The sequence below is a fragment of the Lynx rufus genome, unplaced genomic scaffold, assembly GCF_022079265.1.
Source record: "Lynx rufus isolate CCGP_SWC_20201006 ecotype Redwood Valley unplaced genomic scaffold, mLynRuf1.p SCAF_8, whole genome shotgun sequence".
Classification (NCBI taxonomy): domain Eukaryota; kingdom Metazoa; phylum Chordata; class Mammalia; order Carnivora; family Felidae; genus Lynx; species Lynx rufus.
The window spans coordinates 57,606,646-57,629,776 of NW_025814896.1; the positions used below are offsets into that span (position 1 = coordinate 57,606,646).

Consider the following 23,131-nt stretch of genomic DNA (forward strand, 5'->3'; position numbering starts at 1 on the left):
CATATATGCAGAAATAAAACCATACATAGGTTCATGGGTGTATGTTTACAAAACACACACATATAGGTTAATCCAGCTTTCTGTTTGACATCTCTCCAGGAATTTACACAAACCCATAAAATTCTTGAGGAAAAAGTTCTTGCGTTGGGGGGGAGTGAAGACAACATATCAGTACTTCATACAGTGTCTGTATATGCCGCACAAAAATATAAGGCAACAAGCATTGTTCCTTATATATCACTCTTCTTATTATTCTTTTTAAAGGTATATTGTTCAAATACCTATTTGTTTAGATGGTTTGCAGTGACGACACAATCTGTAAGCATTGGTGAATTTTTTTTTAACAGTGGCAGTCTCTTTTTAGAATAAATGGACAAAGAAATGCTAAGGAAAAAAACCCAATTGCCAAAGGGGGAGCTATCTACATTTTCAGTGAATTATGTCACAATAACTCGTAGACTCCCAGAAGAATGAGACTATTAAAATGTTTGCTGTGTATGTATTTATTTTATTCCAGTGAGCCTTCTCTCCCCTACATTATCTACATAATACTCGGGATCAATACAGGATGCCAATTACCCCACGCACTCTTATTTCATAAGAACAATTGAGACTATTCCTATCATTTGTGCAAACAAGAAAAATTATTACTTGAAGAATTCAAAATCATTCTAATGTGTTTACTTACAGATAGATGCCTTATAAATAGAATCGACTGGTTAGACATAATATATGATTCTCTATATCCTAAGGCGTATCATTTTAGAAAGTTCAACCCGCCAACTGCCCCTTCAATTGTTCACAGCCATGGGGACACACCTGTGAGACAAATGACCCCTGAGAAGCCAGAGTTGGACTCTTAGTACTCCTCCGCTGTCATTTCAGACTTGTCCTCTCTAATACTTCCCACCCTCACACACTGGTCCAGGCTGATCTCAACGTTCCCAAAGACAGAGGTCCTAGCACTTGCCTTGATGGAGCTAGCTCAGAAACTCTAAGCTCTAGTAGGACCTTTGTTCTTTCTTTCCTTTTATCCTGCCAACCAGGTTAAGTGTGCCAGCTTGCTTTATGCTTACTATAATATGTATGACGTTTAATATTTCCTCACCCTCCTTGGTTTTTAACATCTAATACACTGTCTTCCCAAGTTTTTGTTGGAATTTCTGTACCTACTCTGGGTCATCGCCGAGGAAATGTCTCTATGTATTTAATTCTTTTGGACAATCAACAAAAAATGTAGTTTCTATTTCATCTCTTTTGTATGAGCCCCTTCATTCCTGGTGGCCTTTCACCAAAATCAAATTGGGGACCTATCCTCTTACTCAATATATTTCTTTCCATGTAAGCCCAGTACTACGGGTCTTTCTCCACAATGCTACTTTCTTACAGATGTATGTACAGCTTATGTTTACTGGCACCTCATATCTGTCTAATCCTTATGACATTCTAAGCCTCTTTGTAAGCTTAATCTGGTTGCTTTTCATGAAAATATAAGTCAAATTATGTACTGAACTGAAGAGACCATCATCAATTGAGTAAAACAGTTAAAGTGGTACTCAGGGACATACAGCTATATTACTGTCCCCCGAGAGAAACGGATTTGTAAAATTTTGCTTATCTCAATTATATTGATTTCCATCATTCACTTTATCTCTTTGTATCCAAATTTATAATTCTGGGTGGACACACACACACACACACACACACACACACACACACTTATGTGTTGATGATAGATACACAGATAAGTACCAAATGCTGACACCTCATCCACCATGCACCTTTCTAAGTGGATTTAATATTCAACTTCAATAAATACATTTCATGTATTAGTCAAAACAGTGACTAAATGGCCAGGAATATCACACCTAGTAGCATTTTTTTAAGTCGTACCCTCCACCCCCAAACTGAACACCATCATTCAGCTTCTCTGCACAGTTTTTCCAGCCAGTTCCAGTGCATGTACCACCTGCTGCCCGACCAAACTGAACCCCCAGAGCAAATACAGTATGGAAAGACAACAGCTTTCCCCAAGTCCAAGGGCGTGAGGCACTGCCCTCTTATTTCACTCCTTCCAGGATGGCACCAAAAAGACATCTCATTTGTTACACTGAAACTTTATGATGCAAAATCAACACACTTACAAAGGGTTTTGACATATTATTTGGAAGCTTCTGAAAATTAATCAGTACACCGAATAGAGGCAAACACACTATCCCAAATCACACATGAGGCTGTTACGAGAATATACTGCATATTCCTGCTATTTTAAAGTATATTTTACTTACAGACACAGCACACAGAACTCACCTTCCTTCCTTCTGCAGATTGCTGGTAAGTAGATGGGGAAATGCATCTGAATTAATGTGATTGATGCATTACAACTATGAAATACTTCCAAAGTGTGTATCTGTGTAAAAGTGTCATACACATCAGATATTCAGCCAATTGCCTTGTGATAAATATATGGTAGCCGCATAAGTGTATTAGAAAACGAGGATAACCATCTGAAATTTATAAATATTCAAACCTTTACTGAAAGCAGCTTGTATGTGAAATTTAAATGACATATAATACACTAGAAAAAAGGCTCCATTCCAAAGTTCTACAAAAAGGAATTGTATTTACAGATGACATGAACTAATCAAATACATCTAGCATCGTCTGGAAAACTTAATGGCATGCCATAACTTAATATCACAGCAAATATGCATAACAGAACCCATAATTATTTTTCTAATAATCAGGCCAAAAGCAAAGTAAACGGAGCAATATAAAAATGAAAACAGAAAAAGACAAAGGCAAGGATCACAAAAAACATTTATGATATAACTCAGATGGCTTGAGAAACCAGTTAAACCCCTGAAGCTTTTTTTTTTGTCTTGTATTCTTGTATTTGGTTTTTATTGCATGCAAATCCTATCTGTCACTAAACATTAAAATGCCCTCATGATTCTGCAGATACCTCAGACGGTGGCGATCCCTCCAGAAATCCCTCCCACTGAAACAGGTTAACGGAAAGGATAAATGTGTAAGAAGACAGGCGATCTCTCCCATCAGGGGAACCGAGGAATGGAAAGCAATAGCCCCTCTATCCCACAGCATCTTCTCGGCGGTCACTCTTAATTTGTCTCTGAGTCCTGCCTTAGGTATTCACAACAGCCGCAGAGCAAAATGCTGTGTCCAGAACAAAGCTCTCATACCACACAGGTTCTCTATTCCCTCACCAACACCAAACTGCTCCTTGGTGGAGGTTTCCAAGATGCAAATTCAACGTGGGCTTCTCAGATGGATTTGATTTCAATGAAAATTAGTGCCAAACAAACATCTTTGATATGCAAAACATCTACATGTCTACACTAGCAAGTAAGAAAGAATTATTCACCAACCAGCACAAAGTTTTCTTCCAGGAGGTTAAAGGAAATAGATCTGTAAATGTTAAAATATCTATTGTAAAGATGAAGGAACTGAGAGACAATAATTAAGGGAATCAAATTATCAGAAGAACTACAACCTAGAAAATCTTGGGGAAAGTTACTATTTCATGGTCTTTAATACAGCAAAGCTATTATTTCATGTGGAAATATTTTGAAAGTTTATAGCTAGTGCATATTAAAAGCACATTTCATCAATAAATTTTCACATGCTGAACATATTAGCCTATAATTTTAAATAGGAATTTTAAAATATCAAACAGAACTCTGAACTAAGCTAAGGTGCTTGGTTGTTACATATTTTCAGCCATGTTACATATAATTAATCCACTGAGCTCGTGAAAACCCAGTCTGCATCATATGTAATTTGGCAGTGCAGATTTGCCACTTTTAAACATAGTTTAAGGTTTATGTAAGCATGCACAATTAAGTAACCTAAGTGATTAAGTAAGTAACCAAACTACTGTTGGGGAGAATGTGGAATAAGCACACATTCTCAGTCTGGTTGTGGCCCATTTCAGCCGATGTGTTTAACTGATAGCACACTGCTATCTATTTTTAAGTCATAAATAATTGGCTCACAGGAGTCAGTGAATGTGTATGGGGATACGCATGTGTGTGGAGAAGAAATGGAGTAAGTTCTCTGACAGCATTTGTATTCCGTTCTTAATTATTCTCCAAAGATTTTTTTTTAATAGCAGCAGAAGTGAACGCCAAGAAGGAAGCTTTCAATCAAAGCTTCATTGGCCCAGGTGGTGGTGTTATTCCATTAACAGGCCTTTGTAACCTGCGTGAGCTTTAACAGGTGCAATGAAAGGGAGGCCCATGTTACCTGCTCCTTACAGAACTAGGTTCTTGATAGCACCTATGTGAGATGGACACATGTGGCTGTCGGGAAAGACTCTAGGACCTTCCTATTAGGGGAAATCACAAGTAAAATATAAAAGTGAACTTCAAATAGCAACTAAATAGCTCACCAACTAATTCTATGCTGGGATCACCAAAACAAAATGAAAAAAAAAAATTCTCTCTTCTAAAACCTCTCAAGAAAACATGGGTGGCAACAGGTTGATTAGTGATGTATCTGAATATGCTCAAGAAAACATGGGAAGCAACTGTTTGATTAGTGATGTATCTGAATATGCCGTCCAATAACTAGAAATAGTAATCCTGCTAGCAAAGAAAAAAATATCCCCGCTGGGGCCAGAAAAAATGACCAGCCATAGAGAACAGAAGGGGTGAACTCCAAGCAGTCTCTCATTTTCATGTTTTTGTAGCCTTCCATGTCAGCCACTGCCTGGACCCAGATGACATACAGCATCACCACCAGGGAAAACAGGATGCCTGGGAAGGACAAAACGAAAGACCTTTAGGCTTTATGAAGATGTTTTCCCAAGAATGCTAACCAATCATTTGCCTGATGATATGTCTCTAAAAATACAATCCTAGCCAAGTCACCTACTTTGTGTCAGACTTTTTATTTATGTGTTTTATATGTACATTGTCTATCTTTAATTTTCAAAGCATTGAGATGAGAGCTATGGCAACATAAGAACAATGGCAACAGCTGTCATGCATTTACTGAGTACTTACTGTATGCCAGGCTGTGTATTAGGCGTTTGTGAACATAAGAGTCAAAGATCCTGCCTGGTGGAATTTCTTCTAACATTTCCCATCTGTACTGTATGTCTGGTTTGGGGTGAGCACTGTAATATATTATTTATTGCAGTATACAATAAACTGGTAAAAATAGGTACCATTAACCCTTGGTTTTTAACTAGCAGTTTTCAGAACTGATTTTCAGCTCAGGTCTTTCTGACTGTTGTTATGTTATTATAACACAGCTGACTGGTGCTACGGGTAATTGTGTCAATGAAAACAGAAGCTGAAGTGAGTACCAGACAAGAACAGAGATGAAAGCACTGGACTAATGTAAAAGAATATACATGATTCTTTCGAATTGAAATATATACGGTAAGATGGATCACGGCATAAAGGAAACATTGCCTGGAAAAAGTTCAGTGGACTATAAAACCACAGGTTTAAGAGCAAAAGCCTTACCAAACAAAAGAAAGGAAGTAAAAAGAATGTGGGGATGTGGGGAGGGAGCAATATGACAGGAGAGCTTCACGGATGCTAAAATTTGAGAACACCACAAAGCATATACTTTTCCATGTGGCAGCTACTGAAAAAAAAACAAAAGGGAGCAGCACTTCTGAGCTGCAAACCCAGGTGAGTCAGCTGGCTGACTCACTCACTAGTGACAGATCTGGAGCAGGACGCAGCCTGAGGGATTCAAATCTGTCCCTAAGCAAAATATACTTGAGGTCATTTGCTAGCTGTTCAAAAGTTCAATTCAAACCTGTCAAGGACCTATTAGTTTTTGAATTAAGGAACAGAAGCATCAGGCATCAAATCTCCATATTCTAATTGCCAGTCAGTCTGAAAGGTAAACATAACCCTGGGACTGAGAGCAGAGATGGTGGCATATTGGTAGGACACAGTAGCTTTTAGGAGCCTAGCCATTAATCACCCTTCCCCAGTTGATTGTGCTCCTACAGTATTTAGGATGCCCTCTCTCTCTTGGGCCATCAATTGCATAAAGAATCTTGAGAAGCACTCACAAAAGAAGAAGGGCTCATAAATATGCCGAGGTGAGTCTCAAACTTTCTCATAATCGTGATACAAAGTACAGAGCAATGAAGAATCAACATAGATGCTTCACTAATAGGAAACATCCTTCACACTGTGGTCTGTAATGTAAATGCAAATATGGCAGCACAGAAGAGTGCAATTTAACCACCGAACAACAGCGATGTCAGAGAGAAATAGTAAAGTCATAGCCGGCGAGCAAACTCCTCGCAAAGCCGTACCTCAGATGTTGACAACAATATGGCAAGGCCATGTGTTGTCGAGCAACTCTGTGCATTTCAATACATTTTCCTGCAAATATATAGACACCGTTCTCTCCTAATGTAAAAGTTTGGCTTAGTTATTTGCATACCATTTGCCTTATGCAAACACACTGCAAACCTTTGTTATTATTTGCGGATATGTTTCTTTATCTCTCTTCCGTCATATGAATCTCTTGTGCTTTCAGGTATTTTTACTAAAAAAAAAAAAAAAAAAAAGAAAACTGCCTTTGTGAAAAACTAGAAGCCTTATTTGTATATCCTTTCAAAAGTTACAAAACTCATTACTGAATTTAGAGTATTCAAAAAAACACATTGCAGGTAATCATGTGGAGATTTTTTATAAGGAAGAATTAACTTATACTTAAAATATACTTAAATATTAAAAAATATACTTAAAAACTGCTGTTATTCGAGAGCATTTGCATCCTGAAAGCAATGAAAATAGGCATTTCTATCACTGCAGTCTTTAACTTGTTCACCAACTGAGGATACTGTCCATTTAATTCATATCATACCAGCTTCTAATTATATCTTCCCATGGGGTAAGACAGAGTTTCCTTACCTATTAAAATTGCCAGTGTTTTATACCAGTGTGTGTATGTGTGCATGTATACACTTGCACATGGAGACAGAGACAGACAGAAAGAAAATGAACTAACAGACATTGAAAAGTAAGAATTTATGATGGGGAGTCTGCGTGAGACATCTGGCCAACAGAGGAATCAGGAGACTGTTACATAGAGGTAGACTGATGAAACAAATAAATATATTGAGGTTAGTTGGAATCATGTTCTTCACCGCCTGAAAGGGGAGTTACAAATTTAGAAAGGGGGAAAGTTAGAATAAACTCTATTCTATTTGTTTGGAGTTAAATATATCAGTGTGAATTTATGGTTCTAGGTAGATAGACAGATAGATGATGGATAGATAGATAATAGATAGAGAAGTAAAAGTGTGTGTGTGTGTGTGTGTGTGTGTGTGTGTGTGTTAAAATATACCCGTGTGTATATGCCTACATATATTACCTGGTTCTGTTCCCTGAGAGGGTCTGAGAGCAGTAACACCCCAGTAGCATGGAACATACCAAGTACCCAGATCTTCGCTTCTAAATATCAGACCCAAGCATCTCAAAGAAATAGTTGTATCCAGGCTGGGACAGAAAGTACCAGGTAAGTCAGGAACATCAGATGTGCTCAAGGAATTGTGGGAGTGTCTCAGAAGTGAGCTTCAGGGACTTCCCCAGACAGTTCTGAGGCAATCTGACTATCAAACAACAAATGATAATGGTACATTATACCTCACTGAATAAAATAGAAATCTGAGCCCACAGTGATATAAATAAATGAATAAATAAATTAGCAGGGAGACGGGAAAGCTTTTCCTTACAGAATGCTAACTTATAAATGTAGAAGGAATAGTTGAGTTAGAAATCGCCATTTGGCAATCATTTAAGTAATAATTCAGGCAAGAAACAAAAATGGATGCTAAAACTAGTAAATGAAATGTAGATGAGAAATAAATATTTACACAGGCTCAAAGTCTCTTCCCACAAGACACTTATCAATTTGTAAAGGGGAAAACAGTAATTTTATACTGAAGAAACCTAGCAAATATCACCTTATTCAAATGATCAAAGTGAACATCACCAGTGGCATCACATATTCATGTCACTAACCACCTTGTCAGACACAATGAGAATAGCACAGCATCACTGCTGTGATGCAGCCAAAAATGAAGAGCCTAAATCCAGCCATAGGAAAACATCAGACACGCCAACTCAGGAACACTGTAGAAAATCACAGGCCTGTACTCTTGTAGAGTCAAAGTCATGAAGGTCTACCTAGGATTTATTCTGGTCTGATGGAGATTCGAATGACACAACTACTAAATGCAAAGCCTGTTCCAGGACTGGATCCTTTTGCTGTGAAAGACATTATTGAGATGGTTAGTGAAACGTGAATGGAGTCTCTGGGTGAAGAGACTTTCAAGTTCAATGTAAATGTGAAAATATTTCAAAACAAAAGCCAAAATGAATGAATAAAAAAAAGTGTAGTGGGAATCTGTGGCTATGCGTGTTAGAAAGAGCATACATATGCTCTATATATATGGGGGAATGGGAGGAGGGTATGTGTGTTCATATACCCAGCAAGATACATCTTCTTTCTGCAACTTTATTTGTGACTATTACTGAACAGTAATATTACTGATCCGGTTCACCTACCAAGTGGAGAGTCTCATCTGGGAGAATACTAACAGCAAAATACTAGGGAGAAATCTTAATTATTATCCCGTGATATCTTAAAGGACTCTCATTCATGAAAATATAACTAATAACTGTCTTGAACAACAAGTGATTTGCATTTCAAGCTCACCCGCCACTATGATTTTAGCAGAACTAGAAAATATTGCTAGTATTTAGGTAATAATTTACTTCTAAAATTAAGTTAGATTTAAGTTTGGTCATATTTTGAAAGCATGATTTATTTCCAATTAAATTTAAAAATACCTAGTTTTTGGAAGACCAACAAAAATTCATAAAACAGCTCACTGGAGGCATAATCAAAGTAAGGTACCAAAACCCATGAAGATTTGTGATAATAAAATCATGGACAAATAAGTCACAAGAACCTGTTGGTTCCCTTATTAATTAGCAGTGTGAGGAAGAGCCATTAAACTTATGATTTCACATGGATTCTCTTACGAAGTTGAAAACTTTTCCCTCTAAATATCAAGAATTCAGGGAATCTGGGTGGCTCAGTCAGTTAAGCATCCAACTTGATTTTGGCTCAGGTCATGATCTCATGGTTCATGGGTTCGAGCTCCACATGGGGCTCTGTGCTGACAGCATGGAGTCTGCTTGGGATTCTCTCTCTCTCTCTCTCTCTCTCTCTCTCTCTCTCTCTCCTGTCTCTCTACCCCTCCCCTGCTCGCTCTCTCACTCTCTCTCTCTAAAAAATAAATAAACAAACATTAAAAAAATTAAAAAATATCAAAAATTCAATTTGGAAAGCATTTTCTCTGAAACAAAAGTCACATAAAATTTAGTCAAAAATGGCCATCAGGAACACAATTGCTAATGATAAACAATATGGAAATGATCACAATGTGGAAAAAAAATACAAAAGAATTTTCCCCAACACCAAGTCACAGACTGAAAAATAAAACTACATGTCCTCAATATTTCATAGAAAAAAGTATGGAAAAATAAGACACACTATGAAGATTTTGTATACTATCTTATAAAAAACAAATTTAAAAATGTAGTCCTAGGGAAAAGTTAGCCACAAGAATGGAAACTCTTCAAAAAGACAGGCAAATGTCAAACCCTTATATCCTTGCCTAGAAATAGACATATTTGTATTAAAAAACAAAAGCCTTTTGGAGTTACTGAAAAACGATAAGCTTGATCTTTAACTGCTTAGATGTAACTGAACTGCCTCGAAATGTGTTTTAAAACTTCTTTTTTTAATGTTTATTTATTTTTGAGAGAGACAGAGACAGAATGCGAGTGGGGAGGGGCAGAGAGAGAGGGAGACACAGAATCGGAAGTAGGCTCCAGGCTCTGAGCTGTCAGCACAGAGCCTGACGTGGGGCTCGAACTCCCGAGCTATGAGATCATGACCTGAGCAGAAGTCAGACGCTCAACCGACTGAGCCACCCACGCACCCCTTGAAATGTGTTTTAACAACTTGAATCACAAGCAGCTATTGGTCACTTGGGAAAGAATCATAAACTCAAGATGCTTCCATTGGTCTCTCTGTGTCATGCTCCCACACAAATTCAGTGGCAACTCATTTCAGCTTTCATTGGGCACTGAAAATGTCACAGAATTCCGTAGTCAAAAAAATGCATTATGTAGAAAGCTGAAGTGAACAATAAATTAGAATTAGAAAAAAATTGCCTTTTCTCTACCTGGAGGATGCATGTACTCTAGAGACAGGGCAATATTCAGCAAGGGAATCTACACAGAACTACAAAGTAAGCTTCAAAAAATTTTAGGATGGGGTGCTTAGTGGCTAAGTCAGTTAAGTGTCTGATTCAGCTCATGTCATGGTCTCATGGTTCGTGGGTTCAAGCGCCGCATTGGGCTCTGTGCTGACAGCTTGAAGCCTGCTTTGGATTCTGTGTCTCCCTCTCTCTCTGCCTACAACCCCCCAACCCCTATTGTTCTCTGTCTCTCCCTCTCTATCAAAAATAAACATTAAATGGGGCGCCTGGGTGGCGCAGTCGGTTAAGCGTCCGACTTCAGCCAGGTCACGATCTCGTGGTCTGTGAGTTCGAGCCCCGCGTCGGGCTCTGGGCTGATGGCTCGGAGCCTGGAGCCTGCTTCCGATTCTGTGTCTCCCTCTCTCTCTGCCCCTCCCCCGTTCATGCTCCGTCTCTCTCTGTCCCAAAAATAAATAAAAATATTAAAAATAAATAAATAAATAAACATTAAAAAAAATTTAGGATGATAGCTTCAGCTTGCTTCTTGCATCTATTTTCAGAAGATGAAAATGAGGTCTGCAATAGTCAACTGCCACAAGGTCAAAGTAGCCTGTGGCATAACACAAACGGACACCCTGATACACCCTGATAGCAGGTATAACACACTAGGCTGAAGACATTCAAAAGACATTCTACAATATAGAGAAAATATTCCAAGGAGGTGGTGGGAGATGAGGTTACTTTTCTAGGTGGAGTTCCCTGGAGGGCAGGGAGAGGGTTCATGCTAATGACAGAAATGAAGAAAAAATCTGGAGTGTGGGTAAGAGTACAAAGGATAGCATGGCAACTGTGGATCTGACATGCCCAGAAGAAAGAACAAAAATGAAACAAAAAGCAATGCATTTACTGTCATTTTCTAAAAGGAAACACAGCAATTAATCAAGAAATACATAACGAATGCCTTCTTTGTTCTGCATAGGGACACAGAGAAGCATGACTGACAAAGTCCCCAAAAGGGGCTTTTGCAGAAGATCCATAAATAGTTTTCATACAAACATGTTTTAACTTATCCCGTACTCATATTTGAAAGTATTATATTAAGCCCCAAAGGTTTGAAGTTTGTTCCAATGTGTAAAAAGCATTCCAGGCTCATTGTTTCTCTTTCTCATTTTTTTAAAACCGAGGTATAATTCACATAGAGAAAAATGTACAAATTTTAAGTGTATGGTTTGATGAGCTTTGATAAATGTAAACATCAGTGTAGCCACAGTCCATTGAAAACAGAACATATTCATCACTGTCACTACAGAAAGGTTCTTCACGCCTCCTCACACCCCTCACCCAAAGCATCTATCACTATAGCAGAGTTTTGCCCTCAGAACTCCATAGGAATGAAAGCACGACCGCATGCAGTTTTTGTCTCTGGCTGTTCATACTCAACATGATGACTGAGAATTCACCCACGTTGTACATGTGCTAGCCATTCCCAGCTTTTTACTGCTGAGCACTGTCCCATTGTAGGAACAGACCACATTTTACTCATCCATTTATCTATGGGTCACCACGTGGGTTCTTTCTAGGTCTTGGGGATAATGAATTAAGCCACCACTATGAATATTTTGGTTTGCGATGCTCCAACTCAAACATAGAATCTTGAAGTGATGGCTACATCTCCTTAGACAAATGGCTTTGTCCCTTCCCTTTCATTATCTGGCCTCATGTTTTTATTTAGTCAACCAAACCGATACAATGTCTATCAGATTTCCCAAATATTTATTACTTTCTTAGATTGGCATGATCATCATAGGCATTAAACATTCTGCGTATCCGATAGTCTGTTCTCTCTCGAGAAAGAGTTATTGATACAGAATGATCATGAGGGTTTATCCATCCATACAAGTCATTAGGGATTTCATCCGGAAAGCGGTTTTCGCTTAACTCCACGGAAGTATTTACTCACAGTCACACTCACTAAGCAGCAAGCGGCTGAACAGTACAGGCCTGGATTCTGACTGCCCTGGTTTAAACCTGACCTCAAAGGTACACAGGTTAGAAAGCTTCACACTTTCCCAGCTGAGCAACCTTGACAAAGTTCTGTACTTCTCTCTGTCTCAGGGTCTTTGCTGGTAAAATAGAGATGGTGCCAGTGCTTCCCACAGAGAGCAGTCATGGAGAATGAATGGAAGTAAAACACTTAGCAAGGTGTCTGGAACAGGACAAGCATATAACAGGCATGGGCTAGTTTGGTTATTATCATTGTTTTTATTGAGCTTTGGCATGAGCTCCTGCTAATAGCTAGCAAATATTATTCTCTGAAATCTTTTAAAGCATCAGAGCTTCTCATATGACTGGGCTATTTCAGGACTGGCCAAGAGGCAAGAAGATAAATTGCCATGGTGCCTTCCAGTTCTGAGATTTCAGAAGTGAGGGAGTGCCCATGTCTTATTAGAATGCTCCACCAGGTGGCACCAGTCACCCCGCAGGCCCATTGCTGAATATTTCAGAAAGGGTAACAGGTGAATCCAGACTTATGCTCACTTCTATATACTAAGGACATTTTCTTTTTCTTTTTTTTCCCTTTTTAAAAAACTTTATTTATTTATTTTTTAGTTTACATCCAAGTTAGCTAGCATACAGTGCAATAATGATTTCAGTAGTAGATTCCAGTGATTTATCCCCTATGTATAACACCCAGTGCTCATCCCAACAAGTGTCTTCCTTAATTCCCCTTACCCATTTAGCCCATCCCCCCACCCAAAACCCCTCCAGCAGCCCTGAGTTGGTTCTCTTATTTAAGAGTCTCTTATGTTTTGCCCCTTCCTTTTTTTATATATTAATATCTTTTGCTTCCCTTCTATATATTAAGGACATTTTCTGCTTTAAGTATCCAGTGAGCAAACTTCTTGTCCCTCCCCAACAGCACTTTAGTTATAGAAATTTCTATGACAGACTCTTAGCATATGTCAATCTGGTCATTTGGAGGAGTCTGTATCTAATGTGCTTCTCTTTCCTACAAGTAACTATAAAGGGGGGAAAAGGCCTCAGAAAATACCTAAAAATTTTACTAAAAAAGGCAATATGCCTTTTTCATGCACTACTAGTTATTCTGAGCAATGTGACTATTTGGGGGAAGGATGTTGAACAAAACAGAATATCTGGAAAGAAATTGAGTCCCTCCTAGCTAAATCCCTGCCTCTAAATTGGGTCCCTCCTAGCTACAGATGTTAATGATACACATACTTTAAAAAAGGAGAATGAAGTGATGGAAACTCATTCTGCCTTCCCACCATAGCAAAATCTAACCCCACACCAGAGATGCCATTTATAAACAGGAAAGGATCTTGTCACCCTACACATCTGAAAATTCCCTTTTGTTGTGATTAATTATACTCCCAAAATACAATGACATATGAGTAAAAGCATTCATCTGCCAGGCTTGTAGCTCTAGTTCTCAGAAGGAACCACACAGATGCATTTTTAAAAGGTTATGGAGAGCATTTATTCATGTTTGCAATTCAAGGTTTTCCAGAAAGTCCCAGTAACACTATTACCGAACTGAGCTCTCATACCCTAGGTTTATCTGGGCAGTAGTGGGACCATCACCCTGGAAGTCTCCAATGAGGACACACATACACACCAAGCTCAGGGTGGAGACTCAGGAGCATAAGAGCTCTCTTCCTCACACCCCTCGTCCCTTCCCAGCCTTCAGGTGGCTGGGGTGGTGGAGATTCGCAGACCTGGGTCTCACTCATCCCTTCTGAACTCTCCTCTGGGGACCTGCCCCTTCACTCCAGCATCATATACCTACCACAGTGGTGCCCTGTTTGAGCCAGGACACGTCTGGTCCTAACAGCCTGTTACACACATTCCAACTGATAAGGCCATGTGGGAAAAAATAAACTTTCAAAGAAGTATCCAAGAAAGAAAAGTAATAAGGTTTTAAAGTATTCTTGTAAATAAAAATTCTTCAGAGTTCTTTCCTATTTAGTATCGACCAAGGTTGACTTATTCCAGCACTTGACGTTTACATGAAATGTCATAGAGAGGACATTTAAAATTCCACATCAAAATTTGAAGGGAGGCCTTCCCACATTATAATAGTATCAGTATCCAAAACAATACTTTTCCTGAACAAATTCCCAAATATTACAACTGAAGGCACAAATCCTGAATACAAGGCAAGTACTTCTAGAAAGTTGTCACAGCAAGTACGAAGCAGGTACTTAGAAAGCAGATCTCGTGTACTAAGCATTTTTACTGAGCAAAAGAGAAATCCAAGCTGTCATTCTGTATTTCATAAAAATCAGAGACACTAATTCTACTATAAGAAGTACATCTGGCTGACGTATCAGTATCCTACAGTTTTCATTAGTCCCCCCTTCCTTTCCTCCTCCACTCGCCTCCAACAAAACACAGCTATGAGTAAAATGTTAAGTCCTGGACTTTGGTAAAATATTCTGTTCCCCACTGGGAGGTCATGTTTGTGATCCTCTCCTAAGAGCCTACCTCTGGTGCACTAGGAAAGACCCAGAAGCTCTAGAAAAGCCATTCTGGCAAGCATTTGCCGGTCTTCCAGGTCTGTTATGCTAACACAGAGGCCCCTTTGCTTGTCCAGGGTTAAGTGGCTGTTTATAGCCTGGATCTCTCACTATATAGACATGGAGACAGCAGGTGCAAGCAGGGCGATGCGTATGCCTGTAAGTTTAGAGCGCCTGCCTCTAGACCGTCAGCAATTCTTCCCTAATCCCTTCCTGCCCATGGTCTTCTGTTTCCTCCACATACTCTTCTCTTGCTCTGCTTTATCTGGAGGAAGACGTGAGAAGCAAGGAATGACACTGAGTACTTCCTGGAAGCCATGTGTTCACTATCAGCCAAAAAAAAAAAAAAAGAGAGAGAGAGAGAGAACATCTGAAATATGCCCCTTGGCTTTATGACCTATTTTTTCTAGGATTCAGGTGAAAAAGTATCTTGTAGTTTGCAACCATGACATCTATCTTATCTCATATAGAAATAAATGTGCTTAACTGATGAGCTACTACAAATTCCATTGACCTTTTGAAAGAAAAAGGAAAACAAACCACAAATCCGATTTAACTGATTCAGTATTTTATGTTATATTTTGGATTCTGAATTTTATATTCCCTTCATATCCGCTCACCTTTCTTATGCTACTTTTTAAAAAGGGTTCGCATCACTACGCTTTTAGAAAGCACTGCCCTCCAGATCTGAAGGGAGCAGGGATGAGCTGTGGAGGGATGTGCTTCAGGCAGAGGATTTATACAATTCACCCAACTCACTCAGTTTGTATCCCTGGTGACCAGTAATAGCTTGGGCAACAGCTGTCTAGGTAACTCTGTGGTCACAGAATGGGGTGGGAGTCAAAACACTACTTTGCCTCCAGGGGACTAATTGTTCCAAAGGGCCAATCACACTGCAGAGGTACCATTTACTTCCATTAATACATCCTGGGTCTACTAAAACAAAGGCTGCTATATTCCTGACTTCTAAGAGGTCCCCGTAGTCTCACCAGCCTGAGGGTCCCACAAGGGATTTAGTCAAGATTCAGAAGCTTTTCAGGCACCTCTACCCAGGAGGGACTCAGTCTAGCTCTACAATCAGCAGAAAAACATACTTCCACTTTGTCACTCAGGAAGAGGTGATTTCAATTATGAAATAAAAATCTTTGTACCCTAATATGCTGCTAAGATGCTGATCTCTACATTTTATGGCTTATCACCCAATGTCAGTGTCCCCGAACTTCCAGATCATGTCATTATTCTTTCCTGTTCACTTAGAAGTCTTACTCAGGCACAACAATTCCTGTATTGATATCACTTTGCCCAGGCACTAGGAATATTCTGTGGTATAATAATTTCCTCCATATAACCTAAATGTTTTGTAATGCAATGCCTACCCATTCTAACTTCTCCTGCATCTTTCCTATAACCTCCAGTATCACAGGGTTAGGAGAAGACCAGTGTCAGCCCCCTTTGGATCTGAAAGTTCTCTGGGAGCCAACATTAAAACAAATTTCAGCACTTGTTTAGGCATTGTAGTGTGTATGATTAGACTCACTGAAACAGGTTCTGTAATATAACAATCCTGACAATTACCATGCACTTGGTTCATACCCGAACCTACTTGGGGAGCACATGGCCAGAGACTGCCTGAAGAGGAATCTGCCCAGCTGCAAGGAGTGGCCACATATGTCCTCTAAGTTTTGCTCTGAGCCTGTTGACAGAGCAAGAAGAATACCATGGACCCCACTCCTTACTCACACCAACAACTGTGACATCAGCATGACTCAGCTATGCATGGAATGCCCCAAAGCAATCTTCTTGCTAATGCCAAGGAGTCTTTCTACATACACACACAGCCAGCAATGGCCATTTGGAATTTGGGTATCCCCTGTCCTAAAGTCATCTGTCCAAATAGAGAGAGTATGCAATCTTGTTTGTGGCATTGATAAAGCTGCCACGGCAACCCTGGGCCCAAGCTGCACCTGTCACTAACTGCCCAGCAGAGCACAGAGCATTGGCACAGGCCAGCATGGGAGATTCAGGCAAGGAATGATGAGGCCCATAAAAAAAAACAAAGAGAGGGGCGCCTGGGTGGCGCAGTCGGTTGGGCCTCCGACTTCAGCCAGGTCACGATCTCGCGGTCCGTGAATTCGAGCCCCGCGTCAGGCTCTGGGCTGATGGCTCGGAGCCTGGAGCCTGTTTCCAATTCTGTGTCTCCCTCTCTCTCTGCCCCTCGCCCGTTCATGCTCTGTCTCTCTCTGTCCCAAAAATAAATGAACGTTGAAAAAAAAATTAAAAAAAAAAAACAAAAAGAAAAACAAAAGAGATTGTATAATACCAGATGCATGGAATGAGATCTCTTCATTTTGAAAATATAAAATCTGACCAAAGAAAGCATTATAAATTCAATTCTATTAAATTCAGTAGATGATCATATGCATGGGTCCATATTAAATGTGGTACACAAAAATCCGGCTGGCCCCAAAACCTAGTGTTTAGTACATATTTTCCTAGTGTTCATATAGCATAGCATGTAAGTTTCCATCTTCAGCTTTGAAAGGATAACTTGCTTATTAACATCACCTGAGAATGTCAATATAGACAAAAGGTTTTACAAATTCTTCTATCAAAGTACTCAAGCTTCAGGATAATTTATTAGCCCCATAACTGCCTTAACAAAATTGTGCTTCATTGTGGAAATTGCCACTGAACCATAAACTTTAGTTATTCCTGAGAACATCACTTTTTCTGCCCGAGCTAATAAAATGAACAGTAATATTTTGTCCCATCCAACAGAATATCTCTCTGTGTTTTGGGGAAACAAATAGCCCTATATAAACACTAAAGAATTCTGCCCTGAAGAAAATTAAAAGTCAAATTTGAAAGGACGTGTCCTCATAATTGTCCAGTTCAGTTGCTTTCAGAATGGGTCCCAGAATACCATGGGCACCTCTCAATTCCCAGGGGCTATTGCATGAAGACTTGGCAAGGAGGACCTCAGCCCCATACCCACATACAGCAAAGATTCATTGAAAAGAGAAAACCCACTGGTCATAAGCATAGGAGTATATATCAAATGCTTTACCTTCCTATAGAGTTCTCAGCCAAATATAATTCTCTGAATATACTATTTTCTTGTACAATTTAAAAATGACCAACTTTTTCTTTTTCAAAAGCACTAAACACACACAGAGACACATAATTCTTCGATCAGACTAAACCAAGGATCAGAGCACTTCTGAGTATAAAGCAACTATGCTATCCATAATATGTACTAAACTAATGCTATTACAGTTAACCCTTGAACAATGTAGCATTAGGAGCGCTGACCTTATGTGCAGTTGAAAATCTGCCTATATCTTTTAACTCCCCCAAATTTATCTGCAGTTGAAAATTTGCCTATAACTTTTAACTCCCCTAAACTTAATGACTAATAGCCTACTCGACCAGAAGTTTTACTGATAAGTCGATTAACACATACTTTGTATATGTATTACATATCGTATTCTTACAATAAAGTAAGCTAAGAATAGAAAATGTCACTAATAAAAACATGAGGAAGAAAAAATACATTTACAGAACTGTACTGTATTTATCAAAAAAAGAAATCTGTGTGTAAGTGGACCCAAACAGTTCAAACTATATTGTTCAAGGGTCAACTCTACATAGTTCCCTTATTGGAAAAGATTAAAAAAGAAAAGCAAGGAATGAGAAGAAACAAATATTTACAAACTCTAGCAGACAGCTGCTATTTCTGGGAAGACCATGGAAAAATATAAACCTTCACTAGACCTTTGAATGAAGCAAAGGTAGAATGTGGTTTTCCCTCCCTCCTTGAGGGAGAAAAAAAATTTGGCTCAGAAAATGGTCAGTTTTAAGATATATAAGGGGTTTAGTCTTATGGAATTATGAATGAAAGAAAGGACATTATAAGTTATGAGACTGAAATGGACCGACACAAAAGGCCACACATTGTCTGAATCCATTTATATGAAATTTCCAGAGGAGGCAAACCCACAGAGACAGAAAGTAGATGATTGTTTACTCAGGGCCAGAAGGAGAAAAAGAGGGGAGATGATGAGGTCTCTTTGTGAGGTGATAAAAATATTCTGGAATCAGAGAGTGGTAATATTTGTACAACTCTGGAAACATATTTAAAAACACTGCATTGTATACCTTAAAAGTTTTTTAATGTTTCTTTATTTTTGACAGAGAGAGAGAGAGAGAAAGAGAGAGAGAGAGAGAGAGCATGAACAGAGGAGGGGCAGAGAGAGAGGGAAACACAGAATCTGAAACAGACTCCAGGCTCCGAGCTGTCAGCACAGAGCCGACCTGGGGCTCAGACTCACGGACCACGAGATCATGACCTGAGCTGAAGTCGAATGCTCAACCGACTGAGCTACCCAGGAGCCCTGCATTGTTTATTTTATAAAGGTAAATTTTGTGAAGAAATCCAGGCCCTTGAAAACAAGGTCCTTGAAAAAACAGTGAGGAAAAGAATTGAATATAAGACAAAAGAATGACAGAATGGGTTAAACAGGACTCTGATTTGATGGGGTTTTTTCTTTTTTCTTTTTTCTTTTTTTTTTTTTTTTTTGAGGTCTTTGAATGCAGGATCTGTATCTGATTATTCTTGTTTTTATTCCCTCTACAGAATTAAGTACAATATTATGTAAAAAGTGTGCTCAAAGGAACTGTGAATTGACCATCGATTAAATGAGGGAACACATGAGGAGCTGTCTCTGAAATGATTTAGAGACAACAAAGCTATCCATCCTGTTTCTTTACTGTCATTACCATTTCTACAGAAACACTCTGTCCTTCTTATCTGACATTATAGTATAGCTTAGTCATGTGCAATTTGGTCTTACTATAGTGAAGTTTGTCTAATTTTCTAGAACTGTTATCTTTACAAATCACCTGTGCACTTATGTTTTTGGATTAGACTTCTGGCTTTTACTTCCCAATTAAATGAAAAAGATGGAACATTCACAAGACACACCTAGTCGATTATTTTTCTATTTGTGCTATGATCACCATAAGCAGGCATTAAAAACACTAGTTGTAAAGCCAACTAAAACAAACGCAGGTTTTGCCAGGGAGAGAATGTGTTTCGCTAATGCCCATGAACACAGTTAAGAAAACTGAATGGGGACATTGTAGAAAGAGATGTTTTTTACCTGTGATGCCGGTTTGTAATATCATCAGGAGGTTATCTCTTTTAAGATCACCCAGAAAAGTTCACCCACATCCTGATATTACAGTTATGACCCCATTTTACAGAGAGAGTAAACAGGTTAATTTCCCTTCTAGTGTCCTCTTAATACAATATGGATACAGTGAGGAAAGGCTGTGGAGCATGTAGCAGGCGCTCAAGAAATACTGTATATAAATATCATTGTATTACCACTACTAGAAGCCTGAAATCTGAAACTAGAAAAGGAGAATATGAAGATATGGAGGAAACCCATGGCTGGAAATCACACCCTTTGCCCAGTGCGTACCTGCAGCAATGTACCCGCCTCCGCCAGCTTTATAGAGAACATGGCTCGCGAAGGGGGCTGCACAGATGATCAGAAAGCTTGCAGTCACCACGGCGACGACCCCCAGAAGCATCAGGACTGCCCAGAAACCACGGTAAACTGGAGACCCGGGGGTAGGGTGAAGGAGAAAAGAAAAACAAACTTAGATTGTGAACACCACTTAGATTGTACCAGGCAGTTTCTTTTCTCTTTATGGTTCTGATTTCAGCCATAGCACGGATGCGCACAATCCCAAACCACAGATCTTGAATTACAGTCCAAGGGAAACCTTACTAGATAACTCCATACTCAATGATATCAACCTTCAATCAACTCGTGCTCGGTGTTTGCACCGCACACATGCTCAGTATATTCTAGGAGCTCATTTTCCGGACCAGATTTTCCATTTTAGAAGTGGAGATATTCCAAAATTCTGGAAAGAGTACCTTTGAGTAAGGATCTAATTGGGTCACAGATAGCGTTCCATACGAAACGTACAAAGACATGAAGACGCATTCACATTTACAAACATGGCCTCTTACTACCACTATAATCACTAGAAGGTAATACTCACTCCAATCCCCTAACAAAAAAGTACACTTCTGTTTAGACTGTGACGCCATTGGAAAGTAGCCTTCAGGTAATAAAAATAGAAAGCAAAAATAAAAATAAAAATTTGTACAGACTGAGATTTTAAGTCCGATATATTTAAGGCATACTACTTTCTACCAATATTTTTCTTAGAAAGACTCAAAATGAGAAGTTAGAGTAGTCTCTTATGCATGGACCAGCAAGGCTGAATTAATGGATGCAGCTGGTGATAAATGGGTTGTGCGTTTGGTGATACATAGTAATCAAATACAGAGGAATTCTAATGATCATTTTTGAGCGGGATAATTACCAATCTATTAAACAAATTCATCATTTCCCAAGGGATAAAACACTAAAATAAGTACCTTTTGGTATAAATGAGAGAAAGCTCTGTGAAACACATTAGTCAAGTTACCTTTTTTAAATTTTTTTTTTTAACGTTTATTTATTTTTGAGACAGAGAGAGACAGAGCATGAACAGGGGAGGGACAGAGAGAGAGGGAGACACAGAATCCGAAACGGGCTCCAGGCTCTGAGCTGTCAGCACAGAGCCCGATGCGGGGCTTGAACTCACGGACCGTGATATCATGACCTGAGCCGAAGTCGGATGCTTAACCGACCAAGCCACCCAGGCGCCCCCAAGTTACCTTTTTTCATGAAAATATAGACTTTATATAAGAGAGAAAAAAAGAAGATTTTATTTTTCTCCACAAGCCCATTTGGCAAAGAAAAAAACACGTCCATCACCTGCAATCTTACAGAAAAGATGGGAAGGTGGAAACGTACAGGGAGAAGCCACTGCAGTTAAATGGGAAAGGCAGGCTGCACATTTTGTGTGGACACATCTGAAAGCCCGGGTACAAGGCCGGCTTGTCCCCCATATGCCGTGCTATCCACCTGACAGTGGCTTCCTGGTCTGTGGTGTAGGAATATTCTGTGGCTGCGTTCAGGCTCCACAGGCAGCCAAGCAGTGGAGAAGTGCTGATCATATCTGAGCGTGGGAAGAGTGGCAGACTGTGAGCCAAACATGTGCCGTCCAGGTCCTACCAGAATTTGCTAGAGAATTGGCAAGCTTCACGGTTTACATTTTCATTCACACACACACACACACACACACACACACACACGCACAAATATTCCCTTCACATTGGGGAGCCTCACATTTTACATTTGTATTCACTTCATTTGCTTTATTGTCTATCATGTGACAGGTTCTGAGGCAAGTGCTAGGGGTGAAAACGTGAATTAGAGGCAGTCCAGTGAGTAAGGAGCCCATTCTGTCGTTCCCCTGATCACGACTAAAACGTGGACCCACATGGCAAACAACTATCTGAGGAGTCTGAAATGTAAACAGTAGCAAGTGGATTAAGGAGAGAAGTCTAGCTAGCCTTAAGGAAAGATAAAATTGGCTACAAAGAGTTTTCTGAGTTTTTCCTTTTTTTCTCTTCCTAGATTGGACCTGAAGGCAAGTCAGATTGGGAACTTTGTAAAAGTGTAAAAGGTGCAAACAGAAAACAAAACAAAACAAAACAAAAATCCCCATATGATCATCATTCTCACTAGATCAGCAGGAAAGGGGGCTGCTGTAAGCCAGAGTATAGGGAAAGTCCCCATGTTGAAGTCTTCTCTTTTTATTCTCCCAGTCCTGCCTTCAAGGCCTCAAAAGTAGATCTGCACTGCTACCCGAGGGGAGGCATGGACACTTAAGATCCCAAATGACGATTTAACCCTTTTGCTATAAGAATGAGAAAAAGGAACCCTCAATTTTCAAAGAGTGAGGGGAAAAAAAAGAGAGGTTTTCTCTTTTCTTTCACTGCTTTGCACTGTGCTACAATTGCATGGAACTGGGCCATGGCTCAGGAGGCCAAAACTCAGAAAACCTAATCTTTCCAGCCAGAAAAACTGGAAATGTGGGCCTTGGAAGCCTGAGGGTGTGGGAGAAACCCCACAGATGAGAGGGAGCCAGAGAAGAGAATCTCTAATTCTGTGTTTGAATCTACACAAGTGATGAGCTTACTCCCCAAGTCGTGCATGCACAGAAAATGCCCAGAGAAGCGCAGTGAAGGCTCTGAGAACAAATTACAGTATCAAAACCACCCAAGTACCAGAGCCCTGAGTAGCACATTACCCCAGGCAGACCCAAACAGCATAGCAAAGGCTTTGAAAACAGAATTGACCTTGCAAAGACTCCCACAGAAGAAAAGGACAGACATGCAGGCGGA

General features: G+C 39.6%; 1 protein-coding gene across 1 annotated transcript in view; it reads right to left on the reverse strand.

Moving 5' to 3' along the window:
- Positions 1–2,546: 2,546 nt before the first annotated feature.
- TMEM182 (transmembrane protein 182) overlaps positions 2,547–23,131 on the reverse strand; it is a 54,134-nt gene continuing 33,549 nt past the window's right edge. Inside the window, exons 4-5 of the mRNA XM_047069175.1 lie at positions 20,301–20,438; positions 2,547–4,778 (exon numbers count right to left, since the gene is read on the reverse strand). Coding sequence (XP_046925131.1) covers positions 4,558–4,778; positions 20,301–20,438 — 359 coding nt within the window. The 3' untranslated portion in view covers positions 2,547–4,557. The remainder of the gene's footprint in view (positions 4,779–20,300; positions 20,439–23,131) is intronic.